At 38.8% G+C, this 25,449-nt stretch overlaps 2 protein-coding genes across 3 annotated transcripts in view; one reads left to right on the top strand and one right to left on the bottom strand.

Annotated features, from left to right (window-relative positions):
• HDHD2 (haloacid dehalogenase-like hydrolase domain containing 2) overlaps positions 1-25,449 on the top strand; it is a 48,278-nt gene that overhangs the window by 4,252 nt on the left and 18,577 nt on the right. For both annotated transcript variants that reach the window (XM_011949355.1, XM_011949356.1), the window contains exons 2-4: positions 15,975-16,085; positions 17,419-17,627; positions 20,641-20,725. In XM_011949355.1, coding sequence (XP_011804745.1) covers positions 15,985-16,085; positions 17,419-17,627; positions 20,641-20,725 — 395 coding nt within the window. In that variant the 5' untranslated portion in view covers positions 15,975-15,984. The remainder of the gene's footprint in view (positions 1-15,974; positions 16,086-17,418; positions 17,628-20,640; positions 20,726-25,449) is intronic.
• On the bottom strand, positions 14,062-14,536 carry LOC105517006 (60S ribosomal protein L35). Its single transcript, XM_011949354.1, has one exon. The coding sequence runs from the start codon at positions 14,488-14,490 to the stop codon at positions 14,119-14,121; it is 372 nt and encodes a 123-aa protein (XP_011804744.1). The 5' UTR covers positions 14,491-14,536; the 3' UTR covers positions 14,062-14,118.

Genomic DNA, 25,449 nt, shown 5'->3' with positions numbered 1-25,449 from the left:
TTTGTGGCATTCTTTGTATTTCCTGAATTTGAATGTTGGCCTGCCGTACTAGGTTGGGGAAGTTCTCCTGGATGATATCCCGAAGAGTGTTTTCCAACTTGGTTCCATTTTCTCCCTCACTTTCAGGCACCCCAATCAGATGTAGATTTGGTCTTTTTACATAATTCCATATTTCTTGGAGGCTTTGTTCGTTTCTTTTTACTCTTTTTCCTCTAAACTTCTCTTCTCACTTCATTTCATCCATTTGATCTTCAATCACTGATATCCTTTCTTCCAGTTGATCAAATTGGTTACTGAAGCTTGTGCATTTGTCATGTAGTTCTTGTTCCGTGGTTTTCAGCTCTATCAGGTCATTTAAGGACTTCTCTACATTGAGTATTCTAGTTAGCCATTTGTCTAATCTTTTTTCAGGGTTTTTAGCTTCTTTGTAGTGGGTTCGAACTTCCTCCTTTAGCTTGGAGAAGTTTGATCGTCTGAAGCCTTCTTCTCTCAACTCGTCAATGTCATTCTCTTTCCAGCTTTGTTCTGTTGCTGGTTAGGAGCTGCGTTTCTTTGGAGGGGGAGACACGCTCTGATTTTTAGGATTTTCAACTTTTCTCCTCTGTTTTTTCCCCATCTTTGTGGTTTTATCTATCTTTGGTCTTTGATGATGGTGGCACACAGATGGGGTTTTGGTGTGGATGTCCTGTCTCTTTGTTAGTTTTTCTTCTAACAGTCAGGACCCTCAGCTGCAGCTCTGTTGGAGTTTGCTCGAGATCCACTCCAGACCCCGTTTGCCTGGGTATCAGCAGCGGAGGCTGCAGAAGAGTGAATATTGCTGTACAGCAAATGTTGCTGCCTGATCGTTCCTCTGGAAGCTTCGTCTCAGAAGTGTACCCAGTCGTATGAGGTGTCAGTCTGCCCCTACTTGGGGGTGTCTCCCAGTTAGGCTACTCGGGGGTCAGGGACCCACTGAGGAGGCAGTCTGTTCTCAGATCTCAGACTCCATGCTGGGAGAACCACTACTCTCTTCGAAGCTATCAGACAAGAATATTTACATCTGCAGAGGTTTCTGCTGCCTTTTGTTTGGCTATGCCCTGTCCCCAGAGTTGGAGTCTACAGAGGCAGGCAGGCCTCCTTGAGTTGCAGTGGGCTCCACCCAGTTGGAACTTCCTGGCGGCTTTGTTTATCTACTCAAGCCTCAGCAGTGGCGGGTGCCTCTCCCCAGCCTTGCTGCTGCCTTGCAGTTAGATCTTAGACTGCTGCACTAGCAATAAGGGAGGCCCTGAGGGCCTGGGACCCTCCGAGCCAGGCATGGGATATAATCTCCTATTGTGCCGTTTGCTAAGACCCTTGGAAAAGCACAGTATTAGGGTGGGAGTGACCCGATTTTCCAGGTGCTGTGTGTCACTGTTTCTCTTGGCTAGGAAGAGGAATTCCCTTCTCCCTTGCGCTTTCCAGGTGAGGCGATGCCTCACCCTGCTTTGGCTCTCGCTCGGTGGGCTGCACCCACTGTCCGACATGCCCCAGTGAGATGAACCCGGTACCCTGAAGTGCAGAAATCACCCGTCTTCTGTGTTGCTCATGCTGGGAGCTGTAGCCTGGAGCTGTTCCTATTCGGCCATCTTCAGGTATTACTTTCTTTAATCCTCTTATGAACCATTAGAGTTGTGTTATTCTACGTTACCAGTGAGGAAACTGAGGCAGAAAGGTTAAGAAAGTTGCCCAGGTTCACCCAGCTGGTGAGTGAAGATGTACACCCAGTCTATAAATTTATACAACTCCTTTGTTCTTGTCCTTAACCACTGTCACGGTTGTATTTTAGGAAATAATTTAGGGCTGGTAGTAGGAGATGCAAAGCAGGGAGGACAATTAAGAAGTTGTTGTGGCTGGGCGCGTTGGCTCACACCTGTAATCCCAACACTTTGGGAGGCCGAGGCGGGTGGATCACAAGGTCAGGAGATCGAGACCATCCTGGCTAACGTGGTGAAACCCCGTCTCTACTAAAAATACAAAAAATTAGCTGGGCATGGTGGCAGGCGCCTGTAGTCCCAGCTGCTTGGGAGGCTGAGGCAGGAGACTGGCATGAACCCAGGAGTCAGAGCTTGCAGTGAGCCGAGATCACACCACTGCACTCCAGGCTGGGTGACAGAGCGAGGCTCTGTCTCAAAAAAAAGAAGATGTTGTTGAAATAGTCTAGATGAGAGTTGATTTCAAACTTCAAAAAGATAGTTTTAAAAATGATGAAGAGAAGTAAGTGGATCTAAGATTGTAAAGGAAGTAGAACTGACATAATTTGGTGTCTGGATTGATGGTGTGCCAACCACTCATAGGGATGGCTGGGAAAGAGCACCTTTGAGGGTGAAAGGACTTGGATTGAGATGTCCCTGAGATATTCAAGCCCAGATGTCCTCTGAAGTATCTGAAGTTCTCCTCTTGGGATGAGAGAATTTGGTTTTCTTCTTTGCATTGAATATGTACCACTGTCAGTGGTTTATGGCTCTTCTAAGGGGTCTCCCATGTAATTTGTTCCGATTATGAGAGATGATGGGTATGGACCCAAGATAAACAAAATCAGGCACTACCTTTGAAGCCTTTATAGTTATTTTTAGGGTTATATTAGTATTTTACAATTACATTTTATCAAATACCAGCTTGTAGTTCAGGTAATGAGTATTATACAGGTTCAGACAAGTCTTGGTGGCTCATGCCTGTAATCCCAGCACTTTGGGAGCCCAAGGCGGATAGATCGCTTGAACTCACCAGTTTGAGACCATCCTAGGCAATGTGGTGGAACCCGTCTCTACTAAAAGTACAAAAATTAGCTGGGCGTGGTGGTGCACACCTGTGGTTCCAGCTACTTGGGAGGCGGAGGTGAGAGAATGGCTTGAGCCGGGGAGGCAGAGGTTGCAGTGAGTTGACAGATTGTGCCACTGCGAGGAGGCAGAGGTTGCAGTGAGCTGAGAGATTGTGCCACTGCACTCCAGCCTAGGAGATAGAGTCAGATCTTGTCTCCAAAAAAAAAAAAAAGAAAGAAAAGAAAAAAGGTTTGGACAAGAAGAGAGGTCAAAGTGATCAAGTGATCAAGTTACTGGGACTAACTGAAGAAGTAAGTATATTTTGAGGTATGAGTGGGGCACCTCAATTTTATTCTAGGCCTTAGTCAGTCACTCTCAAATATGTGGTGCTCCAGAAGAGCATTTTAGAGTTTAAAAGGTATGTTCTATGGAACTGATGATAGCAAAGAATATAGGCTTTTAAAATGTTTTGATAACATTAAGCCTGTGTGGATGCTTCAATAAGGATTAAAATTATAGATATTTATTATGACAGTTCCCTGGCTCCAAGTAAATAGTACAATTCTTACTTTCATTGTTTTTCTAGTCTTGTTCGTATTTTGTTCTTTAATCACCGTCAGAGGTAACACTTTTTATTGAATATTAGATATCTCCTGTAAAAGTTGGATTTTGGGAGAAGCAATTTTAGATTCCTCTGTATATATGAAAAGAAAATGCCTTCTTTTGGTCCATCCTTTTGTGGGGCAGTTAGTGTACTTCAAAGAATTTTTTAACTGTTACGCATCCAAATACAATCCCTGGGAATGGTCTAGTCTTTTGATGAACAAGCTGTTTTCCCTCTCAGGGAGGTAATAGTTGATGCTATTGCTTACATAACCCTTCAATTCAAGGTCACAATAAAGATCAGAAATAGAATAACATGTGGACTATTACAGAAGGGAGGATTTTGCAGTTGAAACTTGATTAACCACAGCTATTAATACATTTTTTAACCTCTGCAGTCTTCTTTTCCCCTCTTTCATCAGATATGTTATGAAAGACAAACAGAAGTGGGGATTTACTTAAAATTCAAAATGCCTTAGAGGTGGAGGCTTTTATGCTGAGTGTATAGTAATTGTCTGGACTACTGGACTAATTTAATTTTTTATAACTATTAAATGTATGAGAAATAACTGACTAAAATATAAGAAGACTCATTTTTTATTGTGCAATATATCATCTGTATAAGAGTATATAAAACATACATGTTTAAAATAATTATAGTAAAATTAAAAGCACCCATATTCTCATTGTCTAGGTTAAGAAGTAGAGTATTGCCATATCTTAGAGGCTCCCTTTGTGCTCCTCTTGGTTTGCATCTGCTTCCTACCCTCTGGAGGGTAATTAGTATCCCCACTGTTGTGATAATCATTCCCTTGCTTCTCTTTATGGTTTTATCACCTATGTATGCATCTATATTTTTGAGTACTATAATATTAAACCATACTATGCATATTCTTTTTTGACTTGCTTTTTTCACCCTCTAGTAGATTTCTGAGAGTTATGTAAAGCGATTTGAATGTAAGTTCTTTCTGCTGCCTTTTTTTTCTGTGTGTAAATATACCACAACTTATTTATCCATTCTGGTTTTTTTGTTGTTGTTTTTTACTTTTATCAGTCTTTATTAATCTTTAATTGATCTGCACGTACAACATGCTGTTGTTCCTACCTAAAATGACTGGGGTCTTGCCTTCTGCTTCCCATAGAGATTCTCCCAAATCCATAGGTCCATAGTGACACACGAGGACAGCTTTGCATGTAACATGAATCTTAAAGCACAGCTCCAGAAACAAGCTCACCTCCTCAGGATCACACACTGCCAGGAAACTTGGGGGCAACCTGTAGAACAAAAAGCTTAGTGTGAAAGCTAAACTGGCCAGGAGCGGTGGCTCATGCCTGTAATCTCAGCACTTTGGGAGGGGAGGCCAAGGGGGCGAATCACCTGAGGTCAGGAGTTCAAGACTAATCTAGCCAACATGGTGAAACCCATCTATACTAAAAATACAAGAAAATTAGCTGGGTGTGATGGCGGGCACCTGTAATCCCAGATACTTGGGCGGTTGAGGCAGGAGAAAGGCTTGAACCCGGGAGGCGGAGGTTGCCGTGAGCCGAGATCATGCCACTGCACTCCACTTGGGTGACAGAGCGAGACTCCGTCTCAAAACAAAACAAAACAAAACACCCGTCTACACTGGAAGTTGACACGTGGAAGACACTTCCAGCCCTGGTCCTGAAACATTGTAGGAAAGCTGAGTTGCAGCTTGCAGGTATTGTACTGACCTGCGCTGTCAAAGTCTTTCCAGGTTGCTCTTGCATGCAGTTGGAGATCCCATGGCTACCACCAGCCACAGCCCTTGGAAACATGCTGTATCCATTCTGTTGTTGATGGACATTTATGTTGTTTCCATTTTCTGGCTGTTACAAATGGTGCTGTTATAGACGTCTTTGTTCATGTATCATGGTACACTGTGAAATAATCTCTCAAAGGTGTACCTGGAAGTGGAATTGCCAGATTGTAGGGAGTGGTGATGCCAGACTGATTCCAAAATGCTTGTACAAGTATGTTCTTTCACCAGCAGCATATGGGAGTTCCTGTTGACAGCCTTTGGTGTTTGCAGTCTTAAATTTTGCACATCTGTAGGTTGGTGCGTTGATCTCACTGTGCGTGAAATTTGCATTTTCCTGATTACCAGTGAGCTTTGAGTATCTTCATTTATTTGCTGTTCAGATTTGCTCTTGTTTTTTTTTTTTTTGAGACACAGTCTCGCTCTGTTGCCCAGGCTGAAGTGCAGTGGCGTGATCTCGGCCTCACTGCAACCTCCACCTCCCAGGTTTAAGCGATTCTCCCTCCTCAGCCTCACAAGTAGCTGGGATTACAGGTGCCTGCCACCACGCCCAGCTAATTTTAGTATTTGTAGAGACACGGTTTCACCTTGTTGGCTAGGCTGGTCTTGAACGCCTGACCTAGGATCATCCACCCACCTTGGCCTCCCAAAGTGCTGGGATTACAGGTGTGAGCCACTGTGTCCGGCCAGATTTGCTCTTTTGTAAAGGATATGTTAAGATCTTATGCAGTTTTTCTATTGGGTTGTTCATCTTTTTCTTACTATTTATACTTTATACTTCCTGGAATCTTGTCTTTTCCTACATGTGTTAGAAAAATAAGTTCTTTTTCTGTATTTTCACTCTCTTTATGGTGCTTTTGAAATACAGTTGAATTTATCTGTCTTTTCTTCAATGGTTTGTGCTTTTCATGTCTCATTTTAGAAAACCTTTTTTGTCCTCAAGTCATGAAGATACTCTCCTATCTAAAAGTTTTACAGTTTTGCCTTAAACATGTGGTTGTTTAATCTCCTTGGAAAAACAAATTGTTGTGTATGGTGTGATGTGGGAGTCCAATTTCATTTTTTCTCATATGGATATTCCATGGTTCCAACACCATATTATTGATCATTTTATTTTTTCTTTACTAATCTGAGACACTAATTTTATCATATATGAAGTTTCTACACATATTGGGATCTTTTTCTGTATTTTCTGTTCCATTGGTGAGTTTGTCTCCATATGTACTAATACCACACCATTTTAATTAGTTACAGGACCTCATTAAGTAAGTCTGGATATTAGGTAAAGCAAGGCCTGATTTCTTTTTCTTGTTCGGTCTTGGCTGAAGTGTCTTGGCTATACTTGGCCATTTGTACTGGTGTAAACATTTTAGCATCAGCTTATCAAATTCCACAAGACACTTTTTGGGGTATTGATTGGAGTTGCATTGAATCTGAGTCTTAACTGTTGCTCCTTTGAAAGTAATTTGTCTTTTCCCTTGGCTGCTTTCAAGATCTTCTCTTTGCCATTGGCGTATAGCAAGGGTTTAGATGTGGATTTATTTTCATTTATCTTGCTTAGAATTCATTGGGCCTTCTGAATGAATCTGTACATTGATAGTCTTTTGTGTGTTTTCGCCTCATATTTTTTATCTTGCCTTTTTTTTTTTTTTTGAGATGGAGTCTCGCTCTGTCACCCAGGCTAGAGTGCAGTGGCACGATCTCAGCTCACTGCAAGCGTTTCACCATGTTTGCCAGGATGGTCTCGATCTCCTGACCTCGTGATCCGCCCGCTTCGGCCTCCCAAAGTGCTGGGATTACAGGTGTGAGCCACCGTGCCCGGCACCTTTTGTTTTTTAAACATGTAGGCATTATGATAATTACATTAAAAGAATAAGAAGCCCTTATAGGGCTGCTTATGCAGTCTGTTGTTTCTGTAAGTGCTCCCTTACCATGACTTGTTTCCTTAGGTTACTTGCTCATCATTGTTAGAATTTGATTTGATTTTTTTTTTTTTTTTTTTGAGACAGGGTCTTGCTCTATTGTCCAAGCTGGAATACAGTAATGCTATCATAGTTCACTGCGGCCTTTAACTCCTGAGCCCGAGCAGTGCTCCCACCTTAGCCTCCCAAGTAGCTAGGACTACAGGCCCATGCTACCATACTTGGCTCTCTGATTTTATTTATGGGATTTCTTCGCTGTTTGGGCTGAAAACTAGTATTTTGAGGGAGGGTTTATATTTGCTATAGCCAGGCACCTGCTAGTCAAGGTCACACTAATTAAAATCTTGAAGTTTTTCTGAGGCTTATCTTAGGTGATGTGAATTTGGTCTGCAAATTGGGCCCAGCGCTGGTTTATGGTTCCAAATTCTCTGCAGCACTTTCTACTTCCCACCCCTTTGGGCCACATTTCAAAGCAGTTGATTTTCTTGTAGTCAACTGAGACAAGGTAGGGAGGGGGAGTGCCTGGGATAGGTTTATTTCTGGCTCACCCTTACAGTGAGGTCTTGGTTTTTGGGTCAGAGGATCTGTCTCTTCAGATGGGCTCTGAGTTTATATTTTATTCCCTGAAGAGGCTCATGGGGAAAAAAGATAACTCAGGGTCACATAGTGTGACAGATACCTTTGGAGCCAAAACAGGCCAGTGTTCTGCTCATCTCCTGAGTTTCTTTCTTTTATTCAGATCTAACAATTCCTTTTTTCCTTGCACCTTGTGGCTTACACACACACATGCATGCACACACGCGCACAGACACGTGTATAAGTTTTTGATCTAGTATTGTTAGGTTTTATTTGGAGAGTTAATTTGATTCTTAGCCTGCTATATTATGGAAGCCCAAGTTTCAAGCGATTTTTAAAAATAAGCATACCAGAGTTTATTCATCAATAAGTGTTTACTCTTTCAAAGTAGTCAGGGTAGGAAACGATAAGCTTCTACATTGCTCAAGATATTTTTGGATTCCTATTTTGGAATTGTTTTCAGAGCTAGTACATATTCTTTGGGATATTTTTATTGGTTACAATTTGTATGCTTTAAAGATGGATTTAATTTTGAAAGTTTCAGAATAAAGCCTGCTGAATGAGATGGGTAGTCAAGGCTAGTAATGCCACTTGGAGTTAAAAATAAAATGGAGCCATTGGTTAATGAAGCTGATTTTCATGTGTGACTCGTATGCTAACATTGATGGTAATTCCTAAAGAGAAAAATCCCAAAATGTTTTGAGTAATAGTTATTTGAAATAAACATTTATCATTTCTAGTTACCTTCAGTTAACTAGACAAATAACTCTACTAGAACACTGCATTATTTCTTAAGCATCATGAGTAGTTGTGCCTTTATTGTGATGAGGAAATATTAGTAAAATACAAATTGTATATATATATGTGTGTGTGTGTGTGTTTTAGGGATATAGTCTCACTGTGTTGCCCTGCCTGCACAGTCATAACTCACTGCAGCCCCACACTCCTGGGCTTACGCAATCCCAGTAACTGGGACTACAGGCACACACCACCATGCTTGGCTACTTTTTGTTTATTTTTTATAGAGATGGGGTCTCACTTTGTGACCCACGCTGGTCTCGAACTCCTGAATTCAAGCAGTCCTCCTGCCTCAGCCACCCAAAGTGCTGGGATTACAGGTGCGAGCCACTGTACCTGGCCAACAATCTTCTTTTAAAAGGGAAAAATAGCTTCTTGGACACGTGCTTTCAAATTTTTTCATTAAATTTGTATTCCTTTTGTATATCTAATTTATACATTATTAATAACATTCTTTGCATTAATATAATAGGTATTTTATAAATAATGTGCCAAAGATCTATTTAATATTTGTGTGGTATGTCTGGTATATTCTGTGTAGGGAGGTAAATTCTGTTTCATTTAAGAATAGTTGGGCCGGGCGCGGTGGCTCAAGCCTGTAATCCCAGCACTTTGGGAGGCTGAGACGGGCGGATCACGAGGTCAGGAGATCGAGACCATCCTGGCTAACATGGTGAAACCCCGTCTCTACTAAAAAATACACACACACAAAAAATAGCTGGGCGAGGTGGCGGGTGCCTGTAGTCCCAGCTACTCGGGAGGCTGAGGCAGGAGAATGGCGTAAACTGGGGAGGCGGAGCTTGCAGTGAGCTGAGATCCGGCCACTGCACTCCAGCCTGGGCGGCAGAGCGAGAATCCGTCTCAAAAAAAAAAAAAAAAAAAAAACAAGAATAGTTTGTCAGGTGCATTGAACCTTTAGAAAAATTTAGAAGGCAAATTTAGTAACAAATCTTTGTTAGTAATTTCTTCATCTGAGCACCATCATCTTCAAGAGAAGGTAGTATCTGTGTAGACATTATCTGGACCTTGGTTTTCCCAACCAAGGTGTAAAACCAGTGTGTGTAGAAAGAGGGATGGGGGGTGATTCGAGAGCAGATAATCTTGAAGATCCCATGTAGCTGTAATGTTCTTTTTGTTCATTACTTAAATACTTATTTATGGTCTGTTCTTATATAATCACATGTATTTTCCTCATTATTTTTCTTTCTTGTCAGAGCCCACTTTTGCCCTCACACTTCTAAATAGAAGCATATGCAAGTTTTTTCTTTATGAGAACATACGTACTCACTTTCTGTGACCATATAGGGCATAGTGTTATGTGTATGTCTCTGTAAGTGGGATTAAGGGTGTTTAGCTTGCTGGTTTTAGGGGTTTTTTTTGGTTTTTTTTTTGCCACTCTTCTCCAGTAGGAATCTCCTCCCCTAGCACAGGGTCAATAAACTTTTTCTGTAAAGGGCCAGATAGTAAGGCTTTGCAGGCTAAAAAGTAAAATTGAGAATGTTAGGTAGATATCTAGGTAACAGGAAAGAAAATTTTTTTCTACAAACTTTTTTTTTATGAAATGAAAAACATTTATTTATGGAATTAAAACTTTAATTTCATATTATTTTAATATATCACAAAATATTATTATTTTCTTTCCCAATCATCTAAAAATCTGTACTAGTTCATTCTCACGCAGCTATAAGGACATACCCAAGACTGCATAATTTCTATAGGAAAGAGGTTTAATGGACTCAAAATTCCACATTGCTGGGGAGGCCTCACAATCATGGCATAAGGCAAAGGAGTAACAAAGGCATGTCTTACATGGTGGCAGGCAAGAGAGCGTGTGTAGGGAACTGCACTTTATTAAACCATCAGATCTTGTGAGACTTACTGTCACGAGAACAGCACGGGAGAACCCGCCCACATGATTCAATTACCTCCCGCTGGGTCCCTCCCACAACATGTGGGGATTATGGGAGCTGCAATTCAAGATGAGATTTGAGTGGGAACACAGCCAAACCATATCAAAATGTAATCAGTTATCAGCTTACAGGAAAAGACAAGGTGAGTCTGGAGCATCATGTAGTTCCAAAAGCAAAGAAGTGCTCAAAAAACAAAAGGATGGAGGCACAGGAGCCAACCTGAGAGAGCTCTCAATGACCAAAGCTAAAACAATTTCAGCGACAAAATAAATGACATAGTATTAGCTTATGGCACAAAGAACAGAATAAATATCTGTGAGCCCATACAGATTACATAAATAAATGATTGAGTAAATCAATAGAGAACAAGTCTTTCTCATTGAAGAATTTGAAATAATATATGAGGATACTCCTGTTTTTAGAAGGTAGAGTTTAGTTCCTCCCTACCCTCTTTAATGACTCAGCCCCAAAGAATAAAATGTGAAAGGGAAAAATACTGAATGTGGGAAAACCTGACAGATACCATAATTTATTAAACTAGCCTTCTGTTGATGGTCATTTAGGTTGTTTCTAATCTTTTAGTATTTGAATCTAGCAGTAAGTAAAAAAAGATAATATATCAGGACTGCATTGGATTTGTGCAGAATTTACTTAATATAATTGACCTCATTGACAGCTTAAGGGGAAAAAATGTGATCATCTCATTGCATACAGAAAAAGCAGTAGGTAAAATCCAATAGCCATTTATGACAAAAATTCTTAGCAACAGGGAGTAGAAGGGAACTTTCTTAAATGGCTAAAATATCAGCAGAATCCTACAGCAAGCTTACTTAATGTATGAATGCTAAAAGCATTCCTTTAAAAAAATCAAGAATATAATGCTATCACTACTTCTATTCAGTTATGGAGTTCCTAATTAGAATAATAAAACGGAAAATAAGAAAAATAGAAAAAAATGATCACTTGTGGTTGGTAATTATTGTCTACATAGAAAATTCTCTATGTAGACAATAATTTTCTATGTAGGTAATAATTACCAACAAGTGACAATTTTGTTTCTTTTTTTCTTATTTTAGAATTAAAGTTTGGGGCCAGGTGTGGTGCCTCACACCTGTAATCCCAGCACTTTGGAAGGCCAGGGTGGGAGGATCATTTGAGCTTAGGAGTTGGAGACCAGCCTAAGAGACATAGGAAGACCCCATCTTTACAGGAAAAATAAATTAGCCAGGCGTGGTGGTGCATGCCTGTGGTAACAGCTACTTGGGTGGCTGATGTGAGAGGATTGCTTGAGCATGGGCAGTCGAGGCTGTAGTGAGCTGTGATCATGCAACTGCACTCCAGCCTGGGTGACAGAACAAGGCCCTGTCTCAAAAAAAAAAAAAAAAAAAAAAGTTTGGAATGGTTAAAGGATATAAGACAACAACAACAACAACAAATGTATTTTAATACAGCAACACCAAACTGTTAGAAAAGGTAATTTAAAATACTATAGCAATGATAGAGTTGTGTCTACAAATATATGCAAGCCATTTATGTAGATATTTATAAAACCAAAAAACTTATGTGAATGGAGAGATACAGTATGTTGATGGATAGGATGGCAATATAATGATGATCTTATTTCCTTTAAAAATAAGTTGTCCTGATACTGCCCTGTAGATTAAATGCAGTTCTAGTCATAATCCCAAAAGGTGGATCTTGGTTTTGCTTTTGGTAGAATATAAAAGGCACCAACATGGCTGAATCTCAGAAATACAATGTTGAGCAAAACAAATCATGAAAATTGTGAAAGAATGTGTACATTGTGATTTCGTTTTTATAACATTCTAAAATGGTAAAACTAAGCAATTGGTAAAAAATATGAAGAAAAGAAAGAAAATTATTATCACAAATTAATTGTACCAGTTACTTCCAGGAAATTTAACTGACCAGGTTCTTACAGGAGGCTTCAGCAATATTGCCATTAGTTCTTTTCTTAAGTTGGGGATGAGGTAGATACATGGAATTTCATTTTGTATAACTGTTAGCATTCTTGAAGAAAACATTCAAACTGTTTTTCCTCTGCTGTCACACCAGCACAACAACGGTCAATACAGAAGACTTCTGTGACCCCAAAATATGTGGAGATTTTTCCCCATCAGCAAGCAAGCAATCAGTTCTGCTGCAGATACCAGTTGGGAGTCCTCCAATTCAGTTCCAATGCTGTCTACCTGGAGATAGTGTCAGATCCCACAGGTTGAGGGCTTAGTCTCCAAGACTGCCTTCTTCATTTTCAGACACCAGTCATGAGTCCTGGCCTGTGGAACTTCTTACCGACTGGCTTCAAGTTGAGGTTTTCACACGTCCCACTTTGGGTTTGATTAATTTGCTAGCACAGCTCACCAAATTTAGGGAAACACTTACATTTATCAGTTTATTACCAAGGATTTATTAAAGGATACAAATTAACAGCCAAATGAAGAGATACATAGGGCAAGGTCTGGAAGGGTCCCCAGTGAGAGCTTCTGTCCCCATGGAGTTGGGGTGTGCCAACCTCACAGCACAAGGGGGCATTCTTGTTCACCCTCCTGTCAGCGTCCATGTGATCAGCTCCCCAAAAGCCCCCATGGAGCCCTATCAATGGAGACTTCATTGGATAGGTATGATTGAAGTATGTGCAACTGTGTGAAAACGTGATTGAATGTAAAGGGCATGATCTAAACCCAGTAAGGCCTGTTTAGATTATTCTTGATCCCTCTGCAGCATTCCTTCCTCCAGGGTATGAGACAGAACCTCTCTGAAATGAGGGTCTTTTGACCCACAATCAGATGAGAGTTCTGCCTTGGGCAGGTGAAAAGCGGGCAGGAGAAGGTCAGAGATTCTGTTCACTTCAACCAAGGATATGGGATTTATGAGCCAGGAATTGTGGACAAAAACACTTTGTATATTTATATATCACACTGTTATTAGGTATGAAAACATCATTCTTTTGCCCACTTTGATAAGAGATCTAGTATTTCTCTCAAAGTTTTTATGTTGAAAGTTTGTAATAGTGCAGTAAAAACCATATATTCTTCACCGAAAGTCACTAGTTGTTAATCCTTGCTCCACTGGCTTTATATTACTCTTATGCATTGCGTTTAGTTGCCGTGTCTTTTCAGACTCCTTTAATTGATACAGTTCCTCACCCAGTCAGTTGTTTCATACAATTTTCTTTAATTTGAATTGCCTGACTTTTTCCTTGTGATTCAACTTGGGTTGAATGTCTAACTAGGAATCCTACACAGGTGATGTTGTCTCTCTCAGGAAGCACATGATGTTGGTTTGTCCCATTGACTGGTGTTAATTTGATCATTTGATTTAAAGTTTATTTGGCAGGTTTTTCCACTGTAAAGGCATCTTTTTTTTTTTTTATTCTGAGACAGAGTCTCCCACTGTCGCCCAGGCTGGAGTGCAAGGAGTGCAGTGGTGCGATCTTGGCTTACTACAACCTCCGCCTCCCGGGTTCAAGTGATTCTCCTGCCTCATTCTTGTCCCTCAGCCTTGCTAATAGCTGGCATTGCAGGCACCTGCCACCATGCCCAGCTAATTTTTGTATTTTTAGTAGAGATGCAGAGATGTGGTTTTACCAGGCTGGTTTTGAACTCCTGACGTCAAGTGATCCGCCTGCCTCAGCCTCCCCAAAAGTGCTGAACCACCGCGCCCAGCCCTATTCTTTTTTTTTTTTTTTTTTTTTTTCTCAGCTAGCTGTACTTTATTGACAACGCGCCACTCAGGCCTTGACGGCGTACTTCCGCAGCGGGTACAGCCGCTCCTTCCGCTGCTGCTTTTTGGTCTTCAGGTTCTCCTCATGCTTGTTGAGCCGGCGGCGCATGGCGCGTGTCTTCTTAGGCCGCAGGTCCAGGGGCTTGTACTTCTTGCCCTTGTAGAATTTCCTGAGGTTTTCTTTCTGAGTCTGGTTAATGACTGTGAGAACACGGGCGATGGATTTGCGGACGACTCGTATCTTAGAGAGCTTGGAGGCCGCACCGCCTGTCACTTTGGCGACGCGCAGCTGGGACAGTTCCACCTTCAGGTCATCCAGCTGTTTCAGCAGCTCCTCCTTCTTCTTCCCCCGAAGATCTCGAGCCTTGATCTTGGCCATTGCTGCACAGGCCGCCGAAGCCGCCGCCGCCGCCCGCTCCGAGGAAAAGAGCTCTTTTCTTTTTCTTAACAAGAAGTTTATGTAAACACCAAGACGCTTGCCTTGAAGGGAAAACTAGGAATTTTTTTTTTTTTGAGTAATTTATCCCTACTTAAAGACAGATTGCCCTTTATGTAACAGCTACGCAGGAAAAGTTATAAAATTGTCTTTGGTTTTACATTGATAAATGAAAAACCTTAAAATTCTCCAATTGAACAAGATATGCAGGGATTTTTATGGGGTTTTTGGTGGTGGTGTTAAAATAGAGCAAAATAACTTACTGAAATGTAAAGATAGCTGAATGAACATGCCACTAATGGAGAAAGGGTATTTTCACAGAATCAGTGTTTTTCTCCATCCCATCTCCACATGATGTCAGTCAGAACATACCACTGGCTATTTAGTTTAAAAAATGCAATATGCTTGTGCACATATACCAGTTACTTTAGGTACCATAAAGGAATGGGGAAGGAGGAAATGAAAGAATAGAGAAAACTACTGTAGTCATCAGGATGTGGTGGAATCAAATTGCCATTTTTTGATTGAGAATGTAATCTTCGTCTGTAAGAACAGAATTCTGGAGTAAAGAAACAGGTTCCCTTTTCGCTAGACACCTCCTGTCTGCTACTGGAACACAACACATCCATTGTATCTTCATCCTCTGTTTCCAAATGTGCACGTGTGTCTGTTTTATTGATTGATTGCCCATCAAATTGGAATCTCATCTGCCTCATTGACAATGCCTGTCATTCACATTAGTCTTTCATTAGTTTACCAAGTGGTGTATGCCTCTTAATCTTAAACTGCACCACAGAACCATCCTGCCCTGCCACCTTCAAATTAATGTGATCACTGTTCTCAGTTTTGACTTCTTCCTTGGGCTTTTTGTTGGCCGTGGTGACTGCCAGAGTCTCCTCAGCTGCCGCTTCACAAAAGAGGTACCATGTATGCACCAGGAATGGCAGAAGAAGGAGGTGGTAGTGGTGGACGAGGGAGAGCCATGTATTCTGTTTCAGGTTACAGGAGCAAAGAAGGGCAATTAGAATATTTTCATTATACATAACCAAAGATGAAGAAGACTCTGCTAATGATTTAGTCCTTTCATCCACCTGTTCTTTAGAGTACATTATTCTCATGTTTAAAAATAAATGAATGGTTCACCAGAGTTCTTTTTAAAAACCTGAAAGTAGATAATGATATCTCTGTAAGCGTTTTCCTTCCTATAGTTTTCATTCAAGTGTTTTTTTTAAAACCTAAGTATTGTAAAAGTTTTATGGATCAAATTTAGGATTTGTAATTTTTAAAACCAGTTTTCTCCAAAATGGAAGCGGCTTAACACTAAGCAGGATCTTTCTGGATATGAGTGATATTTTTGAAGACTTAGCAGTTTTTAATTGTCCATTCTTTCCTAAACTGTATTTTTAATTTCATTTGCTCTCTCCTAGGGAATGAAGGATGGCAGCACGCCGTGCATTAAAAGCTGTTTTGGTAGATCTCAGTGGCACACTTCACATTGAAGATGCAGTTGTACCAGGCGCACAGGAAGCTCTTAAAAGGCAAGCTATCCTCCAGGTTCAGCTGACAAATATGTTTGTAAGTGCCATTTTACCACGGCAGATCATTAGCTAAATGGATGGCCTTAAGATGGCATTTTACCAACTTACCATATATAGGAACTGCCTTGGGTTTAGCTCGAGGATGTATGCATTATAATTTCCTCCAAACATTGTTTTCTAAGCCTTTATTAGGTTTGGCCTTTTGATCCAGTCTTTTTGTTCTATGTGTATGTCATTTTCTAAGTGAGTGATGTAAATGTGGGAATGACAACTCAAGATTCTACCATATGGAATAAATACCGTTGGAAAAAATCACAAATGAATCCTGGAATCAAAATAAAGCACACACAGACAGGCATAGTGCTGCTCTCTCTTGTTTTACCTAAGGTGTAACATTGATTGTGCAGCTCCTCAAATAAAGTTTAGCTAAAGAACTTGAAATTTTTAAATTATTTCCATCAACTAAATGCTTTTAAAGGTTAAGGACTGTCTTATATTTCTCATCTACCAACCACAGTACTAAACAGAAGTCTGGATACGAATGAGATACCCAGTAAAAGTGTGTTAAAGTAAACGGAATGTGAATGTTTGCGTCTGGGTGTCCTGAAAAAAAAATCAACTCATCGCAACAGAACTTATATATTAAGGATCTTTATCCTAAAATAATTTAGAGAAGTTTTCAAAATCAGCAATACTTAGTATGTGGTATGTTTTTTCCAACCTTAAAATGTTCATAGGATAGTGTTAATCAGAAAATCTAGTGACTCATATCACAGTGCCAGGTATTAGGGCAAAAGATTGACACAAACCTCACTTTCTTTCAAGGAGCTTACCTTTCATTTGGGGAATCAAGAAATACATACTTATATATCTGGCAGACATCAGTTGGGAGTTATCAATTTAGTTAGGAGTCATGATATTCATTTTATAGGTGGAGAAGCAGTGGACAACATGTTGTTTAAAGTAAAAAAAAAAAATCTATTGCACAGTTGGACTTCATCTTGACTCCTTGACATGGTTTCTGTCTGAGTTAGCCTTTTTTAGGGGAATGAATGTCTGTTAATCAGTGTGCTCTTGTTGGACAGAGCTTTTACTGCTTTAAAGATGAGCTTTCTACTGTAGATTGAAAGAAAAATCTTTTTACATCTGGTGAACATTGACATCTGTAAGTAGCTATGTAAACTATAAAGCTGCCATTCTGGAGGGGCAAGAGGCTAGACATTGTCATGTTGCTGGCCTTAAAAACATTTGGCACAGTTTTAACAAATAAGGAGATTCTATAGGGCCAGAATGTAAAAGCTGCCTTTTGACATCTGAATTTTGCCCTCTCCAGGTTACGTGGTGCTTCTGTAATTGTTAGGTTTGTGACTAATACGACCAAAGAGAGCAAGCAAGACCTGTTGGAAAGATTGAGAAAACTGGAATTTGATATCTCTGAAAATGAAATATTCACATCTCTGACTGCAGCCAGAAGTTTACTAGAGCAGAAACAAATCAGACCCATGCTGCTAGTTGATGATCAGGCACTATCTGATTTCAAAGGTATGGGAAATTTGGAAAGTTTAAAGACTGGATATTTATATGTACTTACAAATCATTTTTAAAACTGGATGTTTAGAGATGTTTATTCTGATATCCCCGTTATTATTGAAACATTTGATAATACTGATATTTTGGATCTAAACTGGCATTTCCCAAACCTTTTTTGACTGTAATCCATACTAAGTGAAACACATTACATAGTAACCTAATATGTGTCTATATGTGTGTCTTTATGTAAGTTAAGCAATACTTACTCTTGCTGTATAACATGTATTCTATTTTCTTTTTGGTTTGATTTTTTTGTTTGATTATGATGCTGCTTAGAGCCCTCCAAATTAGTTTACAATCTAATAATAGATCATGACCCATGGTTTGAAAAAACACAGGTCAAAATTACTTTGAGTATTATAAGCTAATCCTCAATGCAGGAGCCACTATATTAACTTGATTAAATGAGATATACCAGGATCTCTTTGTTTAATGTTATTCTGCATAGTGTGAAGTTTTTACATTGAATATGAAATATTTTTCAATCAAGAGAAAAGTGTTTCTCTTTGGAAAAGTCAACAGATTCTGGAAGAATATCATAATTTTATGAAGCTTTGCCACATTGCTGCTTTTCTGAGGATACTCGGAGTGCAGTGGCACAATATAGAAAATGAAGTATAAGTTCAGCATGGCTATAGAGTTGGGCAGACCTCAAAACTAGTACTAATAGGAAATATGCCAATGTATCAATCAGAATTATTATTTGCAAGAAACAGAAACCAACTTTGCTCAATTAACAGAAAATAAATTTATTAAAAGCATCTGAGTGCTGACAGGAATATAAAATGACATAAAGCCTGTGGAGAGGAATTTGGCAGTAGCTAGCAAAATTACTTATGAAGCAGCACTTGTGAGAATCTATCTCTAAAATATAGATACAGAAATACACAATGACATATGAACAAGGTTATTCATTACTACCTTATTTGTAATAACAAAAGATTGGAAACAACCCAAATATTCATCAGAAGGGACTGATTGAATAAACTGTGATATATTCACAAAATGAAATGCTTTGTAGCTGAAAATTAAATAATGATGAAGAGTCTATCTCTTGATAAGGAGTGTTCTGCATAGGATATATTAAACGAAAAAAGTAAGGTGTAGAAATCTTTACACATTTTCTGTGTAGGAAAATGAAAAGAAAATGGATATACATATATATTTGTCTTATATTTGTAAAAGGAAGCCAAAGAAGGATAAATGAAAAACTAATAAAAATGGTTGCCTAAAGGGGAAGCAAGGGAGGAGGAGGATGGACTAAGAGAGGAGGCTTTTAAAAAAGTCCCCATTACATAATTTTGACTTTGGAACTGTGTGAATATTGTATACAATGAAAAGACAATTATACAAGTGAAAAACCAGCCTCCAAATAGAAATGAACTTAACTCTGTATCAGGTTGGTGACATAACCACTCAGAGAAAATAGTTACTTCAAATGACTTTAAAGTACAGTATTTTCACCTGTTCATTCATAGTGGGGTAAATTCTAAGGATAAAAGAACTACAAAGAGATCTTAAACTGCATTCAGGAGTCTTATTGTTTTTAGTAATACTTTTTTTTTTCTTTTTAATTAAAGGTATATATAGGACAAAGCAAAGTAGTAACTATTAGATTTTAGTGTCAGTGAAAAGAGATGCAAATAATAAAAATCAAGTAAGTTAAATAAAAGTTGTGTATTACTACTTTTGAATAGAAAATATAGTCACCAACTCCTTTTTCGCTTAAATAATACATATTGTGTAATCTTCTGCTGGAAAAGCCTAAAGTAATGACAACCCAGTACTCAGACTGTGGTATCTGTGTCAATCCCCACTGTAGTTCTTTGGAGCAATTACTGATTGCAGATCTGGACAGGTATCGGATGAGTCTGGAATAGCTTATTGTGTTAGCAAAGAAACTTCTGGAGAATACTCATGGCTACTGATAAGGAGAAAGTTGGAAAGCCTGGATATCTGCAGCCAATAAGAGAGGCAAATAGGAATTGGCATATGGATAATCCATGGAACCTTTAATCAGAGGCCGAGCGTGATGGCTCAAATCTGTAATCCCAGCACTTTGGGAAGCTGAGGCGGGCAGATCACCTGAGGTCAGGAGTTCAAGACCAGCCTGACCAACATGGAGAAACCCCGTCTCTTCTAAAGATACAAAATTAGCTGAGTGTGGTTGGCACATGCCTGTAATCCCAGCTACTCAGGAGGTTGAGGCAGGAGAATTGCTTGAACCCGGGTGGCAGAGGTTGTGGTGAGCCAAGATGACACCATTGCACTCCAGCCTAGACAACAAGAGCGAAAACTCTGTCTCAAAAATAAATAAATAAAGTTGTAATGGAGAATGTACTTGTTTGACTGTCATGTCTGAAGTTCTAAGATGGCAAGGCCTTAAAACATACTTTAATTTTAAAATAATATTTCTGAAACTAAAAGTAGATAAGGCATTATGTAGAAAATTGTAGACTCTGCAGTGCATTTCATATTAATCATGAATGTGTTAACCTCAGTTGTGTCAATTAGAAAGTCTAATTTCCCTTGCCTCTTAGATTCTCAGTCCCTAATCAGTTGCTATTGATCTGATAGTTCATAGGGAACTCATGGCAGTTCTTGTTGATTGTAATCAGTAAAGCATTTTGAAGTAAGAAATTGTCATTTGTTTGAGGACATCAGGTTACAATTTTCAATTCAGATCTTCTGGTTACTGAGTACCCTTAAGAGTATGCACAAGGAATATGGAAAAATGTTAGATTTTCTCTCTTTTTCCCTCCCAACCCCCTTCTCCCTCTCCCTCTCCTTCTGTGTACTCTCTCTTACACTTCCAAAGTACACTGGGCAGGATAATCTATTAAATTTTAGATTATAGCTATAGCAAAAGTTTGCACTTGATTGACTAAAACTACCTTGTTTTAAATGTGGCATTGCTTTTAATTGCATTTTCAACAATCCTTTTTTTATTTTTTTCCCTTCCCAGGCATACAAACAAGTGATCCTAATGCTGTGGTCATAGGATTGGCACCAGAACAGTTTCATTATCAAATTCTGAATCAAGCATTCCGGTAAACCTAGCTATTTATTTTTCATCTGATCATAACACTTCCCTTCTTCCTTTCCTTTGTCATTGTCATGAATGGGTTTCTGTGTTTTACTTTATGACCACCTAAATTGTACATTAGGACAGACATCTTGAAGATCAACATCAAATAATATGTATTAGAATCTTGACTTTTTCATGTGTATAATATGTTTTTTGTTTTTATTTTGTTTTTGAGACAGGGTCTCACTCTGTCACCCAGGCTGGAGTGCAGTGACATCATCACGGCTCCCCACAGCCTCAGTCTCCCCAGGCTCAGACTTAGGTGCTCCTCCCATCTCAGTTTTTTTATTTTTAGTAGAGATGGGGTTTCGCTGTGTTACCCAGGGTGGTCTCCAACTCCTGGGCTCAAGCGGTCTACCCACCTCAGCCTCTCAAAGTGCTGGGATTACAAGTGTGTGCCAGCACTCCTGAGCAGCAGTTTTATCTTTTATTATTACTCCTATGATTCTTCACTGACTATGCTAATCTCCAAGGGAAAACAGTATCCAGGCTAATCCACCAAAAACAATAAATGTGATTTTACCTCCAGTGAGAATCCAGGCTATGGAAAAGAGTTGACACATTTGACCACACTTTAAAAGAAATTATTTGATGAGTGATGATGATACAGTGAACTGAATAGTGGCAGTGGAGATGAAGAAAAACAGATTCAGATACCATCAACATGTCTTACTTTTGAGTTTAGTCAGTCAAGTAGAAGAGTGAGTCAAGGATACATTGAGATTTATAACCTGAGCAAGTAAGATAGAGAACCCTTGGTTTGGGATTTAAGAGGTGATGAGTTTAGGTTTGGCCTATGGGATATCCAAGCGAGAGATATCAGTGGCTATGGGTAGAAGTAGAACTAGTACATAAGATGTTATAAATCTTCAGTTAATGTGTGCATTTCACTTAAATGAACTTTTTGCTGCTACTTCTAGAAGGAAGGCTGCATACTTGTTCTTGTAGTTCCCAAGATAAATTGGATCAGAATTTACCTGCAGATCTGCTGTAGAATGAGATTGTGACTTTTCCTTTGGATTTTGTAATTTTTCATGTCTTGCCTTTTATTTCTGGTCAAACCATTAAACAGTATAATTTACCTTTGAATATATGTCAGGTATATACTTCAAAATGTTGCATAGAGATATGTTGGACTAGCTTAGAAAATTTTTCTTTAATAGCCTGGCAAAGTTTTTGTGTTGAACTGCGAGAATGCTATTAAAAAAAAAAAAAAAAAGCCGGGCGCGGTGGCTCAAGCCTGTAATCCCAGCACTTTGGGAGGCCGAGACGGGCGGATCACAAGGTCGGGAGTTCGAGACCATCCTGGCTAACATGGTGAAATCCCGTCTCTACTAAAAAAATACAAAAAGCTAGCCGGGCAAGGTGGCTGGTGCCTGTAGTCCCAGCTACTCGGGAGGCTGAGGCAGGAGAATGGCGTAAACCCGGCAGGCGGAGCTTGCAGTGAGCTGAGATCCGGCCACTGCACTCCAGCCCAGGCGATAGAGCGAGACTCCGTCTCAAAAAAAAAAAACACCCAAAATTTTCTTACCAGTGCAAAGATCTATAAGAACCATTCTAACTTCTACATTATGTAGAATTCATTTCTTCATGTATATACTACAGAATTAGAATGTTTATAGGAAACTATAAAACTCACCAGCCAGTTTCACACATTTGGGCATATTATTTGCTGTTGATCTTGAAAATGGCTGTCCTCATGTAAAATCTATGTGGCCAGAAATAGCACTTTGAGAACAGCCACCTTTTACCCTGTGTGCACATTAATTTTAGATTCTTGGTTAATGGAAACCACAACTACTTAATGTACTTTTATTTGTGACTCTAGTCACTGTGATAGTCAAGCCCTTGTTTAAAGGGAGCAAACTTACTTTTTATAGTTGGTCAGTATCTATTTACTGTAATTATTTCCTGGACATCTACTGTTATGTCAGATCACCTGGAGATGTACTTCAGTGTATATGGTGTTAAAATTACTTTTGCTTCCCCTGCGTTTTCAATTATCCTACTTTGACTTTTAGTTGAGGAGGGAGAGACTATGCCATCTGCTCCTTAATTAAGTTCTACAACGGTACCAATATTGGTTTTCATTTGAAACAGAATCTATTATTTTTCTTCTGAATTTACTCCTACTACCTTTCACTCATTTATTTAACCACAGAATTCAAGGAGAAGATATTGATTGATTTAAGCTGGCAATTTGGGAAGGACATGTTTAATAGGAAATTGAGAGGTCTCTGTCTTAGATGAATACTAGACTCAGGGTAATAAAAATGTATGTTGACATAATACTGACTTTGTAATTGCTCGGATGCTGTCTAATTAGTACACTTTCCTAACCATATTGATTTTTTATAAACACTACATTTTAAAACATTACAGTGCACTTATAGGTCAACTCTAATTTCACAAATGCACTTAACAGCTGGGTAGAGAGTTAACAGAAGGATTTTAGGTCTTGCCCTTCTTTGCATATTGATGTTTCCACAGGGACTGCCTTCCAACCAATGACTGCAGCTATTTGGATTGTGTGTGACAAATACAGACATCTCAAATGAACCACGGATTAGTTAAATTACTGTTTAGGCTGATAATGACAATAAACATTGTATTTTAAAGCCCATTGCACGCCAGCTTCAGAGGCATGTTACATCAAGGCAGATACATCAACCTTCACATTACACTGCATCAATTGTGTTTTTAATGGATAGCCCACCACAAAAACACATAGTACAGCCTTTCTACAAATACCTTTTAAATGCCTGAATGGAATTGAGAATTATTTTTTTGTTTGTTTGTTTGTTTGTTGTGTTTTTGAGACCAAGTCTTGCTCTGTCGTCCAGGCTGGAGTATAGTGGTGTGATCTCGGCTTATCTCAAAAAAAAAAAAAAAAAAAACCCAAAATTTGAGCATTTAAGTAATGGACCAATTATAATTGAACTTGATGATTACTATTAGGAGGAAAACAAACAGGTCACTTACAATCCAACCTGAACTTAGTATTAACAAGACTAAAAAATATCTAATCACAAAATCAATATAAATTAAGTTTAAATGCTCAAGAAATAATTAAAAATTACCTATAACCCTGCCACCTAAAGAGAACCACAGTCTACATTTTAGCACACTTTGTTTCTATACACATACATGTTTATACAAAATTTGAATGTATATATATACTGTGTAGTAACATGCTTTTAAAAAACCTAATGTATTGTGCATGCTTTGTCATATTCCTAACATTCTAAAACCTATTTGATTCCTACAGTATACTCTATTTTAAGAAGCACAGTGAATTGCTTTGCCACAAGTTCCTATTACTGTTGATATTCCAGGTTTTTGAAATTCATTTTAAAAAACTCCTGAGAACATGTTTGTTGAGCAGTATTTATGCTTTCTTTATGATTTTTTTTTTCAGAAGTATAGTTGCCAGGCAAAGGAATTTTGGGGGAAAAACTACATGGAATTACTTAGCCTAGGAAAAGTTTGAGGCCTTTTTTTCCTAAATTAAGCAACTGTTCTCCAGCTCATAGAGGAGCTTATTAAAATGTTATTATACCTGAAGAGAAATGGCATCACAACTTTCATGTTTAAATTTATAGATGAAGCCTTTTTAAGAATAATGTATTTGAAGTTTTGTTAATGACATTCTTCCCGTAATTGCTGTAGAGTTTGAGAGTCCTCCAAAAGTCTTAGAGATGTACAGGAATTTTTTTTTTAATTTTTCAGGATGAGCTTCTTACCACTATAAGTGGTCTTTGTTGACAGTTGGATTGCTTGCTTTCCCCTATCTCCTTCTTAAGGAAAAATTATAAGTTTAATTACTCCAGTATATTCAATCCTTAGTAAAGGGAAGAAAAGAAAGGAACACAAACAAACAGTAATGGCGTCAGTACTGCGTTTGTACACTAACTCCTGAATCTTTTCTAAGTACTTAGAGCCCTGAGCATGAGGAATCTCAGAACAGAGTAGCAGCAGGGCTCAAATTAGCAATATATCTATGGGCTTTTCCCATTTTTGAAAGGGATGACTCCTTTGCAGTGTTCATAATTAAAGTGCAGACTGTAAAATATTACTTTGGTGGTGAGAAATTGTTTAAGACTTCAGAACTTGAGATGTTTAAAGCATTTCATTAGTGTATGTAGGAGAAGTTTATATGCAGATCTGAAAATCATAGAATACAGAATCCAGCTGAATATCAGAATCACTGCTCTTATTTTGTAGTTTGAGGATATAGTTAGCAGGCAACTCCTGCTACTCTAAATATGATTTGTTTACATGAACAAACCATAAAAATATATTCTGTTACTGATTCTTCCATTGAGGTAAACATGCACAGTAAGTTATACAGATTTTAGGTATACAACTCAATACAATTTTACACATAGGTATACCTATATAACCCCCATTTGGTGATCAAAATTAGAACATTTTTCAGCATCCTTGGTGGCTCCCTTTCCCAGTCAGTACTACTCCTTCCCCCGGATAACCACTGTTCTGACTTCTGTAATTATTGCCATTTCTTAATCTTCATATGAATGAAATAATAGAATTATAGCATTTTTTGGTCTGCTTTTGAGATTTATCCAAGTTTTTGCATGTACCAGTACTTTGGTTTTTATTTTGCTTCTTTGTTGTTGTTGTTTTGTATAGTAGTAATCTATTATATGAATATTCCACAATTTA

This window comes from Colobus angolensis, unplaced genomic scaffold (assembly GCF_000951035.1).
Source record: "Colobus angolensis palliatus isolate OR3802 unplaced genomic scaffold, Cang.pa_1.0 Scaffold299, whole genome shotgun sequence".
NCBI lineage: Eukaryota > Metazoa > Chordata > Mammalia > Primates > Cercopithecidae > Colobus > Colobus angolensis.
Note: the sequence above shows the minus strand (reverse complement) of the source record. Positions and strands in the feature narration are given on the sequence as shown.

Bases quoted from the DNA above. Each gene is read 5' to 3' on its own strand.
- LOC105517006 (XM_011949354.1), bottom strand. From the start codon at position 14,490: ATGGCCAAGATCAAGGCTCGAGATCTTCGGGGGAAGAAGAAGGAGGAG.